Source organism: Cibotium barometz, chromosome 1 (assembly GCF_041138505.1).
Source record: "Cibotium barometz isolate CiBa-2024 chromosome 1, ASM4113850v1, whole genome shotgun sequence".
NCBI classification, from domain to species: domain Eukaryota; kingdom Viridiplantae; phylum Streptophyta; class Polypodiopsida; order Cyatheales; family Cibotiaceae; genus Cibotium; species Cibotium barometz.
In genome coordinates this window covers 48,927,791-48,948,288 of record NC_141046.1, presented here as the reverse complement: position 1 = coordinate 48,948,288, position 20,498 = coordinate 48,927,791, and the positions used below count along the sequence as shown (strand labels likewise).

At 41.3% G+C, this 20,498-nt stretch overlaps 1 protein-coding gene across 4 annotated transcripts; it reads right to left on the bottom strand.

Annotated features, from left to right (window-relative positions):
* Positions 1-5,835: 5,835 nt before the first annotated feature.
* Positions 5,836-20,180, bottom strand: LOC147642116 (uncharacterized). 4 transcript variants are annotated; one of them, XM_086803073.1, is made up of 5 exons: positions 20,059-20,180; positions 19,500-19,766; positions 18,310-18,692; positions 6,619-6,801; positions 5,836-6,428 (listed from the first exon to the last, which is right to left on the bottom strand). In XM_086803073.1, the coding sequence occupies exons 2-5, from the start codon at positions 19,747-19,749 to the stop codon at positions 6,066-6,068; spliced, it is 1,179 nt and encodes a 392-aa protein (XP_086659199.1). In that variant the 5' UTR covers positions 19,750-19,766; positions 20,059-20,180; the 3' UTR covers positions 5,836-6,065. The 4 variants fall into 4 exon arrangements, with proteins under 4 accessions (XP_086659199.1, XP_086659190.1, XP_086659179.1 ...); XM_086803064.1 differs by having other exon boundaries at positions 20,108-20,148; XM_086803053.1 differs by lacking the exon at positions 20,059-20,180 and adding an exon at positions 19,849-19,907.
* Positions 20,181-20,498: the final 318 nt, after the last annotated feature.

The following is a 20,498-nucleotide window of genomic DNA, read 5'->3' as shown; positions in this document are numbered from 1 at the left end:
GGCTGAGATACATAAAACTCCTCATGTAAGTCACCATTCAAGAAGGGTCCACCAACTGATGTACATTCCAACCATGATATGTTGCTAATGCAATAACACACTTGATCGTAGTCATATGCGATGTGGGTGTAAAAGGTCTCATCATAATCTATGCCCTTCTCTTGAGCTTAACCCTTTGCTACAAGCCTTGCCTTGTAGCGATCACACAACACTACCATCAACTTTACACTTAAGCTTATAAACCCACTTTGTACAATGGCCTTTATACCATAAGGTAAATCAACTAAATACCAACTATTATTTTTAGGATTGAGTCGTACTCATCCTGCATGGCCTACATTCGATGATTATTTTCATGTGCTTTCACAAAGGAAACACGTTCCTCTCGTCATTACATGTACTGGCAATGACAGCATGAAATAAGATGCATGATGAATGAGAACCTACACATGTCCTGCTAGGTAAAAGAGTAGCTGATTTGCTGTCCTGTAATGTCTACACACCAACCATTTTAGCACTCTTGGACACCTCTATGGTTGCCCTTTCCTCATCCACTGCATCATCCATAATTGTCTTATCACAATAGGCTGATTTGTGGATTAAAATTCGAGCTAATTTTCAGTAAGTATAGACTAATTTACAACACCTTATATTGAGCAATCATTTGCTCCACATATGACTGCCCGACATTATACAAAAAGGTAGGAGTGTATTAAAGATGTCATGTGAGCATACATTTTGCTGTTTTTTTAAAATAAAAACGTGGGTTGAATGAAGTTCTCAACAAAGACAATATCTCTACCCACCAAAATCCGCTTTGTGGTCAGATGGTAGAGTGTATAACCCTTGCTTTCTGCTGTTGTATCCCACAAAAATATATTTTGCTACCTTATCATCTAGCTTATTGCGTTGTTGGCTCATACACAAGATCATAAGTAAGACGACCAAAAACATGCAAATGAGCCACTAAGGACTTCCTACCATTCCAAGCTTAATAACGGGTAATTGTCTGCAAGGCCTCAGTGAGGCATCTATTTAGCACAGAAGTGGCACATATGACTGCCTCTAACCAAAAACATGAGACAAATCTTGGCCTTTAACCATGAAACATGCCATCTCCATGAGAGATCTCTTCTTCCTCTTAGCCACACCATTTTGCTGAGGTGCATAAGGCACTGTGCATTGATGTTTTATGTCTCCTTTAGCTATATACACATGAAACTCCTTTGATATATACCCCCCTCGATATGTATGAAGGGTGCCAGCTTTACATGTAGACACATTTCAACCATAGAAACAAAGTGTCTAAATCATATTGACTTTGTCTTCAATGGGTACACCCAAGTGTGCCTGGAGTAGTCATCAATAAAAGTCACAAAGGAGAAATATTCCCCAATCGATGGTCTTTTCCTAGGTCCACATATATCACTATGTATAAGCTGTAATTTTTAGACAGCCCTAATATAACTCATCCATGTTTCGAGAATGATTCCCATTGCATGTTGCCCAAAATGCATCCCACATACATGTTTAACGGGGGCCTCAAGCTTTGGTAAGTTTGACACCATCTCTTGCCTTTTAAGGCGGAACAACAAACTACCAAAATTCAAGTAACAAAAGTGAGCATGCCATTCTATGTCACTCATAGCACGTGTGTTAGTAGCCAAACAAGCATTATGTGGTAATCTCTAATACCTATACAACCTGTGTCGAATACCATAATGATATCTCCATTACTCCGATTGTAAATTGTACACTTGTCATCAACAAATTTGACCACTAGGCCTACCTTAGCAAGTTCTTTTTATCCTTGGCATAATTAAGACTTTTGAGAGAGTGATTGTTCCACCATTTGTAGCAGTGAGAACAACCTTACCAACTCATTTTATGGGATAATACAAGGAGTTATTTGCACATGTGACTGTTCCTCCTTAAGGAGCAGGCTCAAGTGAGGAAAATAAATCACCTTGAGAAGTAATCTACTTACTAGTGTTAGCCATTTCTCCTCATAGAAGTTAAGAACATTTTGCCCAATTTTTGTAATACTTTGGTTGATTTGGCTGCAAGTTATTTGGTTCAAATAGATTGTTATATGTATGTATATTGAGAAGACATTTGAGATAGTTTGATTCGGTTTTAGTCTTTATTTGAGTCATACTTGTGTTCAGTCAGTGAATACATATTATTGAAAAATGTCTCGACACACCTGTGACTTGTTTTCCATGTTGTCAGTTGAGGATAAGTTAGATGGTACCAACTATCCCATTGGGGATACATGATAAAGCATGTATTGGTTTGCAAAGAATTTATGGATATATGTATCTAGCGCTAAGTTAAAACCTATTGGTCTTGCACCTACAGCACGTCAGGGGGTCCATTGTTGGGACTAGTGATTTTGGTTCCAGTGGGAGTGCACCACCTGCACCTATCCCTTCTTCACATGAACAACTTAGATGGGATGCTAAAGATGCACAGGCTCATGCATTGATCGCTCTCTCATGTAGACGGCAAGTCATTCCTTATATCCGTTTATGTACTTCTGCTAAGGGTGCATGTGATATACTTGCCTCGTTATATCATATCTACAATGAAGCTCGTTTAGCTTATCTCTGAAAAAAGCTTGACACAAAGCATATGACTGAGGGTGATTCTATGGATGTGTTTCTCATCCGTGCGCTAAGGACTTGAGAGAGCAGTTAATCACTATTGATGAGGTGATACCTGACAGTTCACTTGTTTCTACTGTTCTCAATGGCTTGCCTAAACCCTATCAAGGATTTACTACCACTCTTTGCCTCTTGATGATGAAGAGAAATTTAGATTTGTACACATTTGATGATTTGGCAGCTCTCTTGCTGACAGGAAGAGTGATCCCAGTCTCACTGGAATAGCATGATTGATGTAGATCAGGCATTTGTAGACTCTTTTTATGGCAAAGGGAAGTTTAGGACATCTTCTAATGCTAAAGCCCAAGGGCAAAGCACCTGCATCAAAAGAGGGTGGGGACAAGAAGAAACGGTGTAAATTTTACAAAAAACCCTGGACATGTCATTGAAGAATGCAACCCCATCTATGTCTTCTTCCTATGCGTCAGCTTTTGATGTTGATTGGTATTTTGATAGTGGTGCTACAAAGCACATTACTTCATGTAAGATGTTGTTTTGCCACTTTGCAAGATCCACCTAAATGTGATACAATGATGTGTGCTAATAATGCATCGTATGCCATTAAGGGTATTGGGAATGTAGATTTGTTAACATGCAATGGTGACATTTTCACTTTACATGACACATTGTATATACCTCGAATTTGTAAAAATCTCATCTGTGTCTGCTCTTGCTAAAATTGGGTTTAAAGTTTAGTTTTCTGATCATTGTTGCTTAGTTCATGACCATCGATATGTCGATTCTATTGTCGTGTTTGGTGCATTATGCAATGGTTTGTACAAGGTGGATATGTATGATAGGATACAAAGGTCTCATGATGTTATGGCTGTCTCTACCCCTACATCTCTACGTTGACACTGAGCTGTGGCATGCTCGGTTTGGTCACCTTAATTTCCCCTCTCTTATGCAGTTGCAAAAGCATAACATGGTTTATGAGTTGCCTCATTTGTAGCTCCCTGTTAAGCATGTATGCAAGGGTTGTTTACTTGGGAAGATGCATTGACATTCTTTTCCCAAGGATGGCATTGTGCAAGCTACTGGATCATAGTAGCTTGCGCATAGTGATGTTTGTGGCTCGATGCGAGCTCCAACTCTTGGGGGAAGAATAGTACTTGGTTGGGAGTTATGTGACTTGCCTGCTAGCAAGCATGCTATTGGCACTAAGTGGGTGTATAAGCTTAAACATAAGCCTCATGGTTCTATTGATCATCATAAGACTCGTTTGGTCGCCGAAGGTTATGCTCAACATGAGGGCATTGACTATGAGGAGACTTTTGCTCCTACTTCGCGTATGACTACCATGTGTTGTTGCTTTGGCTGCACACAAGGATTGGCATGTACATTAGTTGGATGTTAAGATTTCTTTTCTTAATGGTGATTTGCAAGATAAAGTGTACAAGTCTTAGCCTCCTAGCTTTGTTCAAAAAGACGCAGAAAAGAAAGTATGCAGGTTACGTAAAGCACTTTATGGCCTTAAACACGCTCCTCGTACTTGGTACCAAAAAATTCATGCGTACTTGATTGCTAATGGGTTCATAGTCCAACTGAGAGTACTCTCTATGTTCACAGAGATGGGGACAATCTGCTCATCCTTATTCTTTATGTGGATGGCATGCTCATTACTAGTCCTGATGAGGACAAACTTTCAACTTTCAAAGCTGAATTGCAACATGCTTTTGATGTCACATACATGGGGCATTTGCATTACTATTTGGGCATTAAGTTTATATATGTTAAGGGGGGTATCCTGCTATCTCAATGAAGATACATTGAGAAGCTCCTTTAGCAAACCAAATGACAGATTGTAAACCTGTTTCTACTCCTATGGAACTAGACTTAAAACTTTCACTTGAAGATACTAGTGAGCCATTTGATGCCGCCACTTATCAACATGCTATGGGATGCCTTACTATGCACTATTGTATGGGTGTTCAGTTTGCGATTTCACAGTTGAACATATTCATGCATAGCCCTGGCACTCAGCATTGGTAAGCATTGGTAAGCATGTCTTTCGCTGCCTTAAAGGCACCATTGACTTTGTGTTGTTTTATGGCAACTTCTCTACATTGTGCTTGATTTCTTTTACAGACAGTGACGACTAGATAGGATACTATGACACCAGCGAGTATCTACCAATTAAAAATTGTTTTCTTCTTGGTGGTTCATGCATTTCATTACTCGGTAAAAAGTATCCTACATTGGCCACTTCTAGCTACGATTGTGAACTAGTCTACTCACAGACACTTTTTACCATGGCTAGACATGGATTTTTTTTTCCTTACGAACACACTTATTGTGTGTTGATCTTTTAGACCTAGACTTTATAGTACTTTATACTTTCACATTTCATTATCATCAAAGTACATTTCCAACATTCACTCTCATGCTTATCTCTGTTCGAGCTGTGTGCTTGTATTTGTGTGCATAGCATCTCCTACTTCATTCAACAACTAGCATCACTATCAAAGTACCAAACATGTTGATTTGTCGCATTGGCATGCATACATCATGGACAAAAGGATCATAAATGCAATGCACAATGAATACCCAATCATCCTATGCATAGTTCGTTGATTCCTTTTCAGTACTTTGTGTGCTGATGCATGAGTCACAACCATGCTCGACTCTTTCTTCTTCTCCTTCTTCAATCTTTTTCTGCATTCATTGTTGTAATGGCATGGCTTCTGACAGTAGTTGTATTTTCCTTTCTTCTTAGACTTATCACCTCCCTTCTCGACTCTTTCTTCTTCTCCTTCTTCAATCTTTTTCTGCATTCATTGTTGTAATGGCATGGCTTCTGACAGTAGTTGTATTTTCCTTTCTTCTTAGACTTATCACCTCCCTTCTCGACATCCTTTCCAGAAGACTTAAGTTGATTTTGTCTTTGGCTTATAGCCTCCCTGAGAAAAAGCTTTGCCTTTACTTTTTTTTTACTAGCAACAAATGTGTGATCTCCCACACGCAGGAAAAAAACCTCCTAAAGAGAAAGTATCCTTGCCCATTATTAGCTTACGTCCACACATCACCATATAAATGTGTGATCTCCCACACGCAAGAAAAAAACCTCCTAAAGAGAAAAAGTATCCTTGCCTATTATTAGCCTACGTCCACACATCACTACCATATAAATGGCTACACAATCAACTACCAATTTGCCTACATGCCACAAATAACAATAGGCTCTTTTCATTCCATAACAAAAAATAAATAAAAAATTTACTTTAAGTCACTCCATGGGATCATCATGGGTGAAATAGTCAGTACTATAATCTTATGTGGTTAAATGACGACTTTCATCGTGATTACACATGATCCTTGCCCTAAGATGCAAGTGAAATTATATATCATTTAATCAGTATGTTCACCTCTATTTACCATGAGACCATTAAAGTACATCAGTTACTTGGAGGCTGCAAGCAGGCCAGCTTGAAGGTCTACCCAGATTTCCTCAACATCCTCCAAGCCTACAGAGACCCTAAGAATGCCGTCTGTGATGCCAAGCTTCTTGCGGATCTCCACACCCAAGGACTTATGTGAGGACGTTGCTGAGTGGGACACACTGGTGGACGTCCCCCCGAAGCTTGGTGACAGCTTGATCAAATTGAAGGCTTCAATTGCTTTCTTAGCCCCCTCCAATCCTCCACTAACTTCAATGCAGATGATTGCACACATAGGCACCGATTGCGTTCGCAAGGCTAATCCACTCGCTAAACACCGGTCTGCAAGAGTTGCAGCTGAAAACCATGCACGCTCCATCCGAACCTAGCCACAAAGAAACACCTTTTTTTCTTCAGATAATGGTCGGTATTACCAATAGCAAAACCTTTAGCTGCAATGATTCATATAGCATTATTCTTTAGAAGTTATCCTAAGATTGACCCTTTTATAGCTCGATTGGAAGCTTTCCCATTCCCATGAACACTGAATATCTTAGATGGATCCATTGCATTGCCTGTAATGTATGGATTCCTCGAATTGCCAGCCATGCATCGAATGGGACTGCTGTTAACCCCCACCGTGTTGCCAAGATTGTGGCTTGCTCTATATAATCAGCAGACCCAACCACTATTCCAGCCATGAGGTCACTGTGCCCTCCCAAGTATTTGGTAGCTGAATGGACAACCAGGTTTGCACCCTGTGATTGAAAATGTTAGCTCTAAAAACTTGACGAGATATTGTTGTTTCAAAAACTGGTACGTTACTGCCAGATTAGATAACAATAATTCTTTTTTTTTTGGGGAAAAGTGATTTTATATGCCAGTAATAGAAATCTGCCTATAAAAAAGCATGCCTTTCATCCACCATGTTCAACAAATAATATATCCAATATTCATGAAGCCAGACCCATATGCCCCCATGAAACAATTTATACATCCATGAAGCTAGACCCGGTAGTGCAGAATAAATACATATACCAAAAATGAAAAGCCAACTGGGCAGCAAGAGCCTGCCTCCCACCAGACAGCCAGAAAGAATGTATCCATAAAAAGGCAGCCTCAAAATTCCAAGGAGTTGAGCAGCTTCAGACACTGGTAACAAGAGAGGAGGTGGCCACATGTATAGAGTGCATATACATCTTTTTCACACTATACGCGGCTGTCTTTTCTGTTATACCAAATAAGGTAGATCAGCTCAGTGACAAAAAGATGCACCAAGTATTCCCATTAACATCCTCCCCAATAACGGGGAGTAGGCACATGAGGTCCAGCCATTGGTCTGTACCAATGAGTTCAGATTGGATTTACAAAGAATTTTGAGAAGATTATGATCAACACCCTCCATATTCCTAGAAGCCCATATCTCCTCTAAGGAGAAGAATCTAATCTTACCAAAAAGAGTTTTACTCTCTGCAGCTGGAACCACATCCTTTCCCAGCAGCCAATGTGACCAGGAGAGCCTGCAGTCCAGCAGGTGCATAGCCCATCTAATCATATTACACCACATACCTCTCATAGCAGGCAGTCCTTCTGCATGTAACATTGGTACCAGAGCCTGGTGCAAGTGCTAGAGGTGGTGAATTGGTGCAGATTTGGAAAACACACATTACAAAGGTGGCTGTTTCTGGTCCAGAAAGGAAAATGCAGCCAAGTGGTTCTGCAACATCAGGTATCCCGGTGGTGCTAGGATGAGGGCAGCCATGTGGTATAGAGCCCCCAGGTGGGTTATCATGAGTTCGCCTAGATGCTCAGCCCGCCAGCCAAGGTACAAAGGTGAGGGGCAGGGCTGATATTTGAAGGCCTACCCTAACCTTCAATTTGAGGGCCGTAAACTATGTTGATATGTTTATGTGTAAAATTTAGAGAAATTTATAAACTAGTGGCTTTCTTTTGCAACACTATTTTCTAAGAGGCCTTCTCTAGAAGGTTTGAAGGGCTTTGATGCCCTCTGAAGGCTTCAAATTTCAGCACTGGCGAGGGGAGGAACAAGGGGTTGCAGGTTTCCCAGAAAGAGATCTAGCTCTTAGTCCGAGATAGATACAAGTTTTCAGCCCACGGAAGGGACAAGAAGAACATGTGCACATTTCTCAATGAAAAACCATAGTCACATGGTTTTGTCCTTAGGAAACACGAAACACACGAAACATTTCAAAACACTCTCAGCTGAAACACCACTTTGTCCAAATTTGAGATTTGATTTATTAAAAAAAAACTCAATTTTCTTTAAAAACCCATAAAGACGAAACGATGAAAGAGACATGCTTATGTGTTAAAAAATTCCCAAATTGAACTTCTTGGTCAATTTCACTTAATTTCAAAACCAATTGTTGAAATTTCTTACAAGTATTCCACTAGCGCTTCAACTTCTCACTTTCCCTATAAATCCCAATTTCATAATTTCAACCTCCATCGTCGAAACATCATATTGCCGAAATTTAACTTCTTGGTCAATTTCATCTAATTTCACACCGAATTGTTGAAACACTAGCTTAAATCCCAACTTCATACTTCAACCTCAAATGCATCTAATTTCACACCCAAGTGTTGGAATTTCCTACATTTTTTTCTCTCACTTTTTCTCAATTTATAAATCCCAATTTCATACTTTCAATCTTAACCGCGTCTAATTTCACACCTAATTGTTGAAATTTTTTACGTTTTCTTTAATTTCTCACTTTTCCCAAATTTGAATCGAAGAGTGCCACTTCATAACCTCTCTGTTTCGTCTATAGAGACGGAATGAAACAAAACGAAACATGTGGAAACGACGAAACAAACGAATCTTGTGACTAGGCGCAACACAGCTTTAGAGATTGGAGCAATCCAAGGTTGCAGCAGAAGGTTTTCAAGACAAGATCCAAATGGTCAACAGTGCCTCGGGTTTTGGAAGCAAGATGCCAAGAATGGAGTCCACATGGAGTAAAGGGATGACATCAGTCATCCAAGATCAGTTGGATTCCCATCATCAAGCTTAGCAGAAGAAAATATCACATGCATGGATGTGGACATACTTAACCCTCTATCAAAATTACTAATTTGGACGTACATTGATCAAATGAAATCCAAATTCAATGGCCTTTAGCTTGTTGCGTCTACAATGATAGGAAGAATGCACTTCGACTCTCGAGAAGCCCTATAGCTCTCTGTTTTGCCTTTTTTGCCTAGGGTGCGTTTTCGCTTCTCACTTGATTACTTATCCAAATCACATGATCTTTATGTCCACTCCAAGCTCTAATGATGTAGATTCCACTTATGAAAAAACAATCTGAAAAAGTCAACCTAAAGTGCCTTTGTTTGACTTTTTTGAAAAGTCAACTATGCCAAGTTGACCGCCCAAACAAACTTGGATTAAAGGACTTGATAGCTTGAATGGTAGCTCTAAGAGAGTACTTCCAAGCTATGCCAAGACCTCTAATTCAGCCTGCATCCTTTTTGACTGAATTAGGATTTTCAGCCTGTTAGATATCGCCTTTTTGACCCCTCAAATGGTGACCAAATCAAGTGCTTGACAGCTTTATAGGAGCATCTTAGGAAAAGCACCCTTGTAATATCTTGTGCCATTCCGGATTGAATTGACTTTTTGTGTACTGCAGAGCATAGGGAAAACCACCTAAATTTTGGCGTGGTCTCCCTGCAATTTGATGCAAATCTCAAATCAATCCCAATGTGGCATTCACCCGTGACAATACAATGAAAGATCCATGTGTAAAAAATTAACTCAATCCATGTGTCAAGTGCCCCAAATGCATCACTTTGCTATTGCACTTCTTGTTGATCTTTGATTGATTATTGTCGAAGAAGTGTGTCGATGCTTGCCGATCTCCCAACGGAGTACTTCTCACCTCATTACCAAGTTTATATCATCTGAGGCAAGGGTTGAGGCCATTTCTTTACCTCCAATGTACCTAATCCTCCATCTATCCACTTTTCCAAGGCATTCATGGATAGATGAATTCAAGACACACGCTACCCTTGTGTGTGTGGAACTTGCGCAAAATGCTTGAAAGGATTGGGTAGCTTCATTGACAAGATTGATTGTATGAACTCATGCCAATAGCAAAATGCCATATATCACTTAGCATGGACTCATGCTCTTCTCCATCATCACTTAACTCCAAAGACATCCCAAATCACATCACCAACAATACAAGTATGTCCCTTACATAGGCCCAAATGCAAGCTTTGCAGAACTCCATCGCTCTATTGACCACTACCCTCTCTACTCTATTGGGTATGGATACCTTGGCTTCAGCTTTAGGCCCCAACATTACTCCGGAACCGTTCGGGGGCGAGCAAAAGCAGGGCACCAAGGAGATCGTGGACACTTGGCTACATAAGTGGCAAGTTCACTTTCAGTTTCATCCATATGATGATGGAAAGAAGATCCAGTTAGCAGGTTTCCTGTCCGGCAAAGCTTTGCTTTGGTGGAAGGAACTCAACCCTAAGCCAACAACTTGGACACAATTCGAAGACGTCTTCAAGAAAGAATTCCTCAAGAAAGAGGATGATTATGATGTTGTTGCCCGGTTTTTTAGCCTTGACCATGACCTCACACACCTCACTTATGAGATCTACCTCCAGAAGTTTAGAGACTTGCAGATGAAAGCTACAAAGATGGATCCCACTACTCTTTTGGGGTTCTTCGTAGCTGTCGTTTACAAGTTAAAAATAACAAATGTAAAACATTGGACGAGGCCATTCATTCAACTCGTATCTATGATGATACAATGGTCTCTTCCAAGTCGAAACCCGTTACCGAGCAGAGGAACAAACATAAAAGAAAGTTCTCCGCACCTATGGCTAACACGACTGAAGGAAAGTCTTCGGACCAACCTTCGAAGAATTCAAGTTCGACACCAGCGAAGAAGAAATGACTCCTTAGGGCTTTAAAGCTCAAGAAGGAAGGACGTTGTTTTATTTGCGAAGAAAAAGGACACATGCGTAACGAGTGTCCGAAGCAAAAGGGTGCAAAGACAAACGCAGGACCCAAGCCAAAGGCAGCTACCCAGTTGTCTTTGACAGGCACGTCAATTACCGTACTTTCTCACCCTAGTACTTGTTCTGATTGTCTATGTCACGTGCACACCAGTCAGGTGTACAGTGACATGGCATCATATTAGCATCTCAGATATCATTAGGCATTTTACCAGCATTTATCAGGCATTATTCAAGTATTTTATGCATTTTGGGGCAGCCGACTAGCATTATTTGGAGACATGGCATCTGGCCGACTGTAGTCCATCTGGCCGACCAGCAGCATGCACCCTTATATATTCAGGCGCCTCATCCATTCAGACACACAGGCTCAGCAGTGAAGCGCATCCTCATCTTCATGCGTTTTCAGCCTAGCATCATCAGCATACAGTAGCAGCATCATCATAGTACCATTCAGCCCATGGTGCTCTAACGCATCATCATCGGCAGCAGTTACAGCAAACGCATCATCATCCCATCAGCATTCAGATTAACGCATCATCATCAGCCATCATCATCAGCAAACGCAGCAGCATACAGTCCAGAATCAGCCATTCAGGTCTGCATTTCATCATTCATCAGTATTCAGCCTCTGTTCCCAAAGCTCCCTTCAGTGTTTCCTTCCCAGGAGACAAGGGAAAGAGTGGACAGCAGTTCAGCCCGCATTTACAGCATACAGGCAGCATATTCAGCATTACAGATCCATTTGGATCATCATTGTAACATCTTTCATTCATCTAATATAGCTGCATTGCATTGACACATATCTGTTTGTCTCTTAAACATCATTAAGTGCAGTTAAGTGTAGACTAAGGTTGTGATTACTACGGTCTTAACCTCTCACATGTCACATTGGTATCAGAGCATTACAAGGTAACCAGCCTTAGAGCATGTTCATTCCATCAGTCAGTCAGTCAGACATCATGTTAATCGCTTCCGCACAGTTAAACCCAGTTCTCAAAATTTTGCAAGCCACCCTTAGGGATTTTCCCTTAGGTCTGCATCAGTAACCCATCCATCTGCATTCTTGCACAGCATAAAGGGTTGCATATGGTTTGCATAGCAGTCATCTTAGCAGTCATTTTAGCAGTCAGTCCTGCATACATGTTACCCATGAACTCTCAGGGAAGAAGGACATCCATCATCAAAGGAGCACATAAGTTTTGGCTTCAACTGGCAGCAGCAGGGGGTTTCTCTTCCACAGAAGACGGAAGTTTGCTCCAACATCGCCTCAGGAGGTTCAGAGCTTCAGGTACGACGGAGATGGTAGGTGAAAGGTTTCCAGGAACAGGTCAGGGGTGACTCAGGTATTTGCCATTCAGTTCCCGCAGTACATAGCGTCTTGGCTCAAGGATTTAACTCCTGCAGACGGCCTCAGTCCCAGCAGAAGACAGAAGGGGGCAGTGGTTCGGAGGAGAAGGATTGCAGACGAGTCGAAGGTTGCCAGGTATCCACCCAGCAACAGTTTAGCAGCGGGGAATGTCACGTGCACACCAGTCACGTGTACAGTGACATGGCATCATATTAGCATCTCAGATATCATTAGGCATTTTACCAGCATTTATCAGGCATTATTCAAGTATTTTATGCATTTTGGGGCAGCCGACTAGCATTATTTGGAGACATGGCATCTGGCCGACTGTAGTCCATCTGGCCGACCAGCAGCATGCACCCTTATATATTCAGGCGCCTCATCCATTCAGACACACAGGCTCAGCAGTGAAGCGCATCCTCATCTTCATGCGTTTTCAGCCTGGCATCATCAGCATACAGTAGCAGCATCATCATAGTACCATTCAGCCCATGGTGCTCTAACGCATCATCATCGGCAGCAGTTACAGCAAACGCATCATCATCCCATCAGCATTTAGATTAACGCATCATCATCAGCCATCATCATCAGCAAACGCAGCAGCATACAGTCCAGAATCAGCCATTCAGGTCTGCGTTTCATCATTCATCAGTATTCAGCCTCTGTTCCCAAAGCTCCCTTCAGTGTTTCCTTCCCAGGAGACAAGGGAAAGAGTGGACAGCAGTTTAGCCCGCATTTACAGCATACAGGCAGCATATTCAGCATTACAGATCCATTTGGATCATCATTGTAACATCTTTCATTCATCTAATATAGCTGCATTGCATTGACACATATCTGTTTGTCTCTTAAACATCATTAAGTGCAGTTAAGTGTAGACTAAGGTTGTGATTACTACGGTCTTAACCTCTCACATGTCACAGTCTATTCAATTCTAAAGTATTTGGCTTGCATGATCTTCTCCGAGTTTATAGAGAAGTGAATGGCCATAGGATTCACATTCTTCTAGACCCTGGCAGTTCACACAACTTTGTTAACTACAAACTTGTGCAGAAATTGAGTCTTGATACGACACCCAACGATCATACCTATGAGGTACGCCTACCTGCGAGAAGGCAAGTATGGGATCGAAAGGTGGAGATGCTTCCAATCCAGATTCAGGACTACAAAGATACTCTAGAATGCTATGTTATGCACCTAGAAAATGTAGACTTGTTATTAGGGATTGAGTGGTTTAAGACTCTTCAAGTCCAGATAGATTGGTCTAGTCATATTTTTTCTTTTCAGCATAAGGACACCAAGTATAGTATTTTAGGTGATTGTATTCATCCCTCTCAGGGACCTCTTGTAAATACAATTGATTTTGGAAATATAATGGATTCTTCTTTATATACCGCTTTTCATTGTGTATTGATTCCACTTTCTTCATTTCTCATATCTTCCATGGATGTCAATGAATTAAGTGTGTTTGAAAGCAAAGAATTACAGAAGATACTTGATTCGTTTCAAGACGTATTTTCTAAGGAACTGCCATCGGGTTTACCACCTGAACGGGCAGTAGATCATCGTATTGACTTGATCCCTGGTGCTCATCCTGTCAGTATTCCACCTTACAGGATGAGCCAAGCTGTTGAGGAAGATGAGTTGGCTAAACAACTCAAAGATTATTTGAGGATGGGCCAGATCCGTCCAAGTAAATCACCTTGGAGTGCACCTGTGTTGCTTAGGAGAAAGAAGGACAATGCCTGGAGAATGTGTATAGATTACAAGAGATTGAACAAGCTGACCATTAAGAACCGTTATCCTCTCCCTAGATCAGATGACCTGATTGACCGGTTAGCAGGAGCGAAATATTTCACGAAGATAGATTTACGTACTGGCTATCACCAAATACGTATTCATGAAAGGCATGTCGAAAGAACCGCCTTTCGGACTAGGTATGGCTATTACGAGTTTCTCGTATTACCTTTTGGGTTAACCAATGCTCCAATCACTTTCCAGCAAATGATGAACGATCTTTTTCGTGAACATTTGGGAAAATTTGTGGTGGTGTTCGTGGATGATATTTTGATATATAGTCGTACTCTTGAGAATCATGTTAGACACCTCACGATTGTCTTATCTATTTTAAGACAAAATCGACTATATGCTAAGTTAAGTAAATGTGAGTTCTTTATGACCGACATCATTTACGTGGGACACAAGATCACGCGAGATGGATTGAGCATTGACTATGACCAAGTTCAGAAGGTTTTGGATTGGCCTATACCGCGAACACTGAAACAACTTCGTTCTTTCCTCGGTTTTGTTGTTTTTCTTCGGAAATCTGTACGGGAGTACTCTCAGCTCACACTACCAATGACCGACTTATTGAAAGGTCGTGGACGTAAGTCAAATCAGCCTATCACTTGGAATAACGATTTGGATATGGCCTTCAGACTTTTGAAAGATAAAGTCAAGGAAACACTAATCTTAGCATTACCTGATCCTAGTCGGCCTTAGGTTCTTGAAACTGATGCCAGTGACTATGCTATCGGGACTGCTTTATTTCAAGATGATAGACCGGTTGCTTTTGAAAGTAAAAAGCTAGACGACACTCAATCTCGTTGGCCAACCCTTGAGAAGGAGCTTTTTGCTGTAATTCATGCTCTCAAGGTTTGGAGACATTATTTATATGGCTCCAAGTTTGTGGTATTGACTGATCATCAGTCAATCAAGTATGTGTGTGATGCAGATGATTTGAGAGGAAGGAAAGCTCGTTGGGCGGAGTTAATGCAAGATTTTGATTTTGAGATCTGTTATCGGAAAGGGTCCATGAATAGTGTTGCAGATGCGCTTAGTCGAATTAGAGAGGTGAATACTTTGTCGTTCACCGAGATTTCTACTGACTTATTTCAGTCATTGAGAGGGCTTTGCAGGACTGATAGCTATTTTGCCATTTTGGCAGAAGATCCAGGACGGGAGCTCATTGATTGACCAAGACTCAATGACTGAGCATTCTACCATTCAGGCTGCAGGAGGCCAGTAGATGATTCGGAATGGTTTACTATTCCGTAATGACAAAATTTGTGTACCACAGATCCCGGACATTAGGTCCAAGATTCTTAAGGAATGTCACGACGCCCCTTCTGCTGGACACCCGGGGGTACACAGGACACTATCGTTAGTGAAACACACTTTTTATTGGCCAAAGATGACAGGGTATGTAGAAGATTATGTTCTCAAGTGTCAAATTTGTCAGGCAAATAAAGCTGAACGCTTTAGACAGGCTGGGTTATTGCATCCTTTGCAAATCCTAGGTAATAAATGGAAAAGTATTTCCATGGATTTTATTACCGGATTGCCAAGAACACATCAAGGCCACGATTCTATTTAGGTTGTGGTAGATCACTTGACAAAAATGGCTAGATTTTTACCGACCCCGAAGACTATTACAGCTACGCAATTAGCACGGCAGTTTATCGAGCAATTGTTTAGACTGTACGGGTTACCGCAGGACATGATCAGTGATAGAGACTCTAAGTTTACGAGTGATTTTTGGAAGCTTGTTTTTGAGAAGTTAGAAACAACTTTGAATTTGAGTTCCTCTGATCATCCTCAATCTGATGGCCAGACTGAAAGAGTGAATCAGATTTTGGAGGATATGCTTCGAGCATATGTATCCAAAAGACAGAGTTCATGGAAGGATTATCTTCCTATGTTAGAATTTGCATATAATAGTACTAAGCATACGAGTACAGGTTTTAGTCCTTTCATGCTTATGTATGGTTTTCAACCTCGATCACCTGTTACAGTAGGATTCTCAGGACTTCAGCATGATGCAACATGTAATTTTTTGCAAGATATGCAGGAAATGTTACAAGTTGCGAAGGAATCTATTAGAAGTGCTCAAGACCGAGACAGGTTTTATTCTAATAGACATCGTTCACCCAGAGAGTTCTCTGAAGGAACGATGGTGTATTTGCGAGTTCCGAAAGATTCCGAGACTTTACGGACAGGTAGATCTCTGAAATTATCTCCTAGATACGGTGGACCATTTCGTGTTACACGACGGATTGGTTTAGTTGCATATAAATTGGATTTGCCTTCTCATGTGAAAGTTCATCTTGTATTTCATGTCAGTAGGCTTAAGGAAGTACTGGGTGGAACAGATCAGTTAGTTACTCCTCAAGAAATCAGAGATGTCGAGGACATGACATTTGTTCCGCACGAACCTGAAAAGATTCTTGGATTTCGTGAAAGAAGATTGTGTAATACGCTTATCACGGAATACAAGATCAAGTGGAAGGATCGTGTTGAGGAGGATGCTACATGGAAGACATTGACTACTCTTCAGAGAGATTACCCTGGCTTTTTAGTGAGCTCAGGAGTGAGCTCTTAGAGGAAGGGGAGTATGTCATGCGCACAGTGTGTATCTACCGTGTGCTACATGCACGCAAGACTAGTTTCGAGGCTTGGGGAAGCTTGGAGCTAGGCAGGCTGATTGACAAGCTGAGTTAGGGATATACTACAGGCGGGCACCCAAGTATGGACGGGCGGGCGCCCAAGTGTGGACGCCCGATGACCAGCCAAGAGCCTATAAAAGGGTGGCCAAGGTTAGTTAGTGGGAGATAGAGAGTCTCGCGAGTTTGTGAGAGCTCTATGGTCTTGGAGCCTGGATCTAGTGTAGACGTGCACTTGCTTTACGCAGCCGAGGCCGGCAGCAATCTCGAGGCCCGCGAGGGTAGCTTCGTGGCGGTATGGGACGTCACGAGGAGGAGATTGGTCGGTACGTCAACTTAGTTAGCTCAGCTCGTGGCTCGGTGGGGACAGCCAAGACTGTGGGCTTGCCCACGGCTGTCATGGTTGGGAGGTGAGTCAGGCCTGCACCCCCTTTGTTTGTTTGTTTGTTTGTTTGCAGAATTCGAGTCTCGTACCAAGAACGATCACGAGGAGATCCGTGGGGATTTGACACAACCTCCATTCTCGTACATATGTGCATCCTGTGGCAGCATTACACGATTATAGGCACACTTTACACATAAAAAGGGCCATGGGGTGGGACCTTGTAAAGCCATACCAAGGCACATTTATGAAAGTCTAAAGGCTTGGAAGGCCAAGGAACTAGGCATTCCTCTTGAGGAGCTCATGGATCTTGAACATTTCAGAGACAAGGGTTGTTTCCGTACGGCGTACGACGCCTTATCGTACGGAATACCATACGGTACAATACCGTACGGATTCGTACGATATATATATATATATATATATATATATATATATATATATATATTATTTTTCCAAAAATAATTTTTTTTTCAAAAAAAATAATTTTTTTGGGAGGTAATGGTCTTTTTTTTGCTTATCTATGGTTGTTTGAGCTTCCTCTTTACTATGATGCTTCCCTCCTTTCTAAAATACTCCATATTTGGACTTGGAAATACCTAAGTTTATAAGTATTTTTGTATTTCACAAACTCAAGTGCAAGGCCCAAAGGACACCAAGCATTTTGTAAGACCTTATCCAGGGACGAGTTGCCATTGTACCGCCAAGGGGTAATCACAGTCGTCAAGGTCGTGCACATCCCACACATGTTAGTGTCATGCGCATCCTGTACACCATTGTAACCCTCTTGTATGATGTAATGCATCATGTCATCACAGGCACTTATTAGGCCATTGGTTGGGTGCCCGTCATCATGTCAAGAGTTAAATACATTGTTGTCCCGGTGTGTGCAAGTCCATGCAAACGGTACTAGCAACAGCAACCTTTTGGGGAACATGGATAAAAGCCATGATTGGGACCTTAGGTAGGCATTAGGTGTTGTTTAATTTTTTCAGTGGTAAGAAAACACATTGGCCTTTCATAGCACCAGTGCCTTCCTTTGCAAAGACAGGCCAAAAAGAAAAAAAATTGAAGCTAAGGAATTCAGCTGAAGTACCTCCAAAAGCGGTTTCATTCGTAGTGGTGTCGCCATGGTATTATCCACAATAAGTATTGCTGTGTATCTTTTGCATATCTTAGCCATAGATGATATGTCTGCAACCTTGGCCAAAGGGTTGGATATTGACTCCAAAAAAACCACCACATTCTGCTCAGTTGAGGACCTGTTACGGCCTGAAAATTCTTTGAGTGTTTTTTCGAGTATGTGTGCATCAAACACATCTTCGAACATAACGTCAATGCCAAGACGACGGATGTCAACATTAAAGAACTCGTAGCTACCACCATAGACGTCTGAGTTTACTATGATAAGGTCCCCTGATTTACAGATTGACATGACTGCCGCAATGATTGCCCCCATCCCTGTAGATGTTGCCAAACCTACACACAAATAGAACAAAATAAGAGATTGTATATTTTATAGAAAGAGGAAGTGATGCAAAAGCAAATGGTTCTTCCTCAAAATCAAGAACATACATGTGTGACACGACCCCGAGATACTACTTGAGACACCATACTCACTCTCTGCATGGCATGTAATCTCAGATTATATGATGAAATGTGCACAGTCCAAGATTACATGATGTCTTCTGTTTCAAGGTTCCAAGATAAATTAGTTCTTGGATAGCGACTAGAGCTTGAATGCCAACATGAAACCTCTGAAGGGGTATGTAGATCAGATTGGTAAAAAAATCATCCTTAAAATTCTCTTGCAATTTCAGATATGTGAGAAGAGTGGCGTCTGTTTATGTACTCTAAGCAGCCCTTCTTAGAAACCGGATACTGGATCAGTCATGTTGAATCCTTTACCATCATAGCCAAGCCAGCAGACCACATATGATCCATATGACGGCACTCAATTGCAGGGAATGAGACACAAACCCAAGGTCGTTCCCTTAGGAGCCTGATGCCCCTTAAATGAATGCTCCTTTCATCTGCTTAGGACTTCGGCTTTTCGCCCAGTATCTATCTTGCTGATTAGATTCCCCTGTAATTCCCATTAGGCAATTTTACAAAGCACTTGCATGGATGTGTACACACATGTATACAATAGATACACAGACATGTACAAATACTTGCAAATGTAAAGATAGAGACATAGAACATATACAGATATGTAATGTGAGTGAGTGCACGTGAGAGCGCAAGTGTGTGTGAGTGTGCGTGCACAGATAAAGAAATAACTACCTGCTTCTGCTGCTTCCAACGCAGCCACTGCAGCTGCTAGCTCGTCCGAGTTAGGACATCCAAACCTCCTATACATGTGGGAAGCATTCTGGAGATCATTCAGGGATTCAAAATCATAAACCGAAGCTTGCCAAATGGCTTTTTTCCCGGAGTAGCCACCGGTTTTGTTACTCCTGTTCATCATCAAGGACCCGGCGTGAGCACAGATTGTGGAGTCCTTCCTGCAGGCCCTTTCTCCTTCCTCTGCCATGATTATGGATTACAGGCCTGTGAAGAATTCACTGTTAATAAGTGTAAGTGTGCTGTGAGAGGGCCTCGGGGGGGTGGGGGAGATAAGATACGGACATACCAGTGACCCCATCTTCTCTTTTCCATCTCTTCTCTTTATATATATATTATCTTAAGGAATCTTAAGAAAGAGTTTCACAAAGCTACCAAATGGTAAGAATTTGGAGCTTCACAAACGCGGAGGCAGAGGAAGAGGTGTTGGTAAAATTTGAATTTGAGTGAATAGTACAAAAAATTTGTGAAATTAGACTATGATTAAAGAAAACCGCACCTACTAATAAAGACTATTGATGCTGCAAACACACAATCCCCTCCTTTACCTTGATCAGCAAGCATGAACTTCAACTACCATGTTATCATCATTTATGCAATTAATACCATAAACAAAAATGAAGAAATTATATTGTGTACAACACGATATACAAGGAAGTAAAATGTAGCACGAAATCAACAAATAAGTAACACCTTTCTTTTAGGTCATTCTCAAGCATTGTTACATGAAAAGGAGAACAACACAACTATATGGAAATAAAAATACCCACGTCTCTAATACACCAACGACACTTCATGAAATCAACAAATAAGCAACCCCTTTCTTATAGCTCATTCTCAAGCATCTTTATATGAAAAGGAGATGCATTCTTTGAAAGAAGAAGACCTTTAAAAAACAGGTTTTTTACATCTATCAATGCACCTTAAAAAATAGGGTTT

Coding starts and splice junctions, on each gene's coding strand:
- LOC147642116 (XM_086803073.1), bottom strand. CDS start 19,749: ATGGCAGAGGAAGGAGAAAGGGCCTGCAGGAAGGACTCCACAATCTGT. Junction 6,802..18,309: donor GAATGAAACCGCTTTTGGAG/GTACTTCAGCTG, acceptor TTTCAATCACAG/GGTGCAAACCTGGTTGTCCA. Junction 6,429..6,618: donor GAGGAATCCATACATTACAG/GCAATGCAATGG, acceptor CTTTGTGGCTAG/GTTCGGATGGAGCGTGCATG.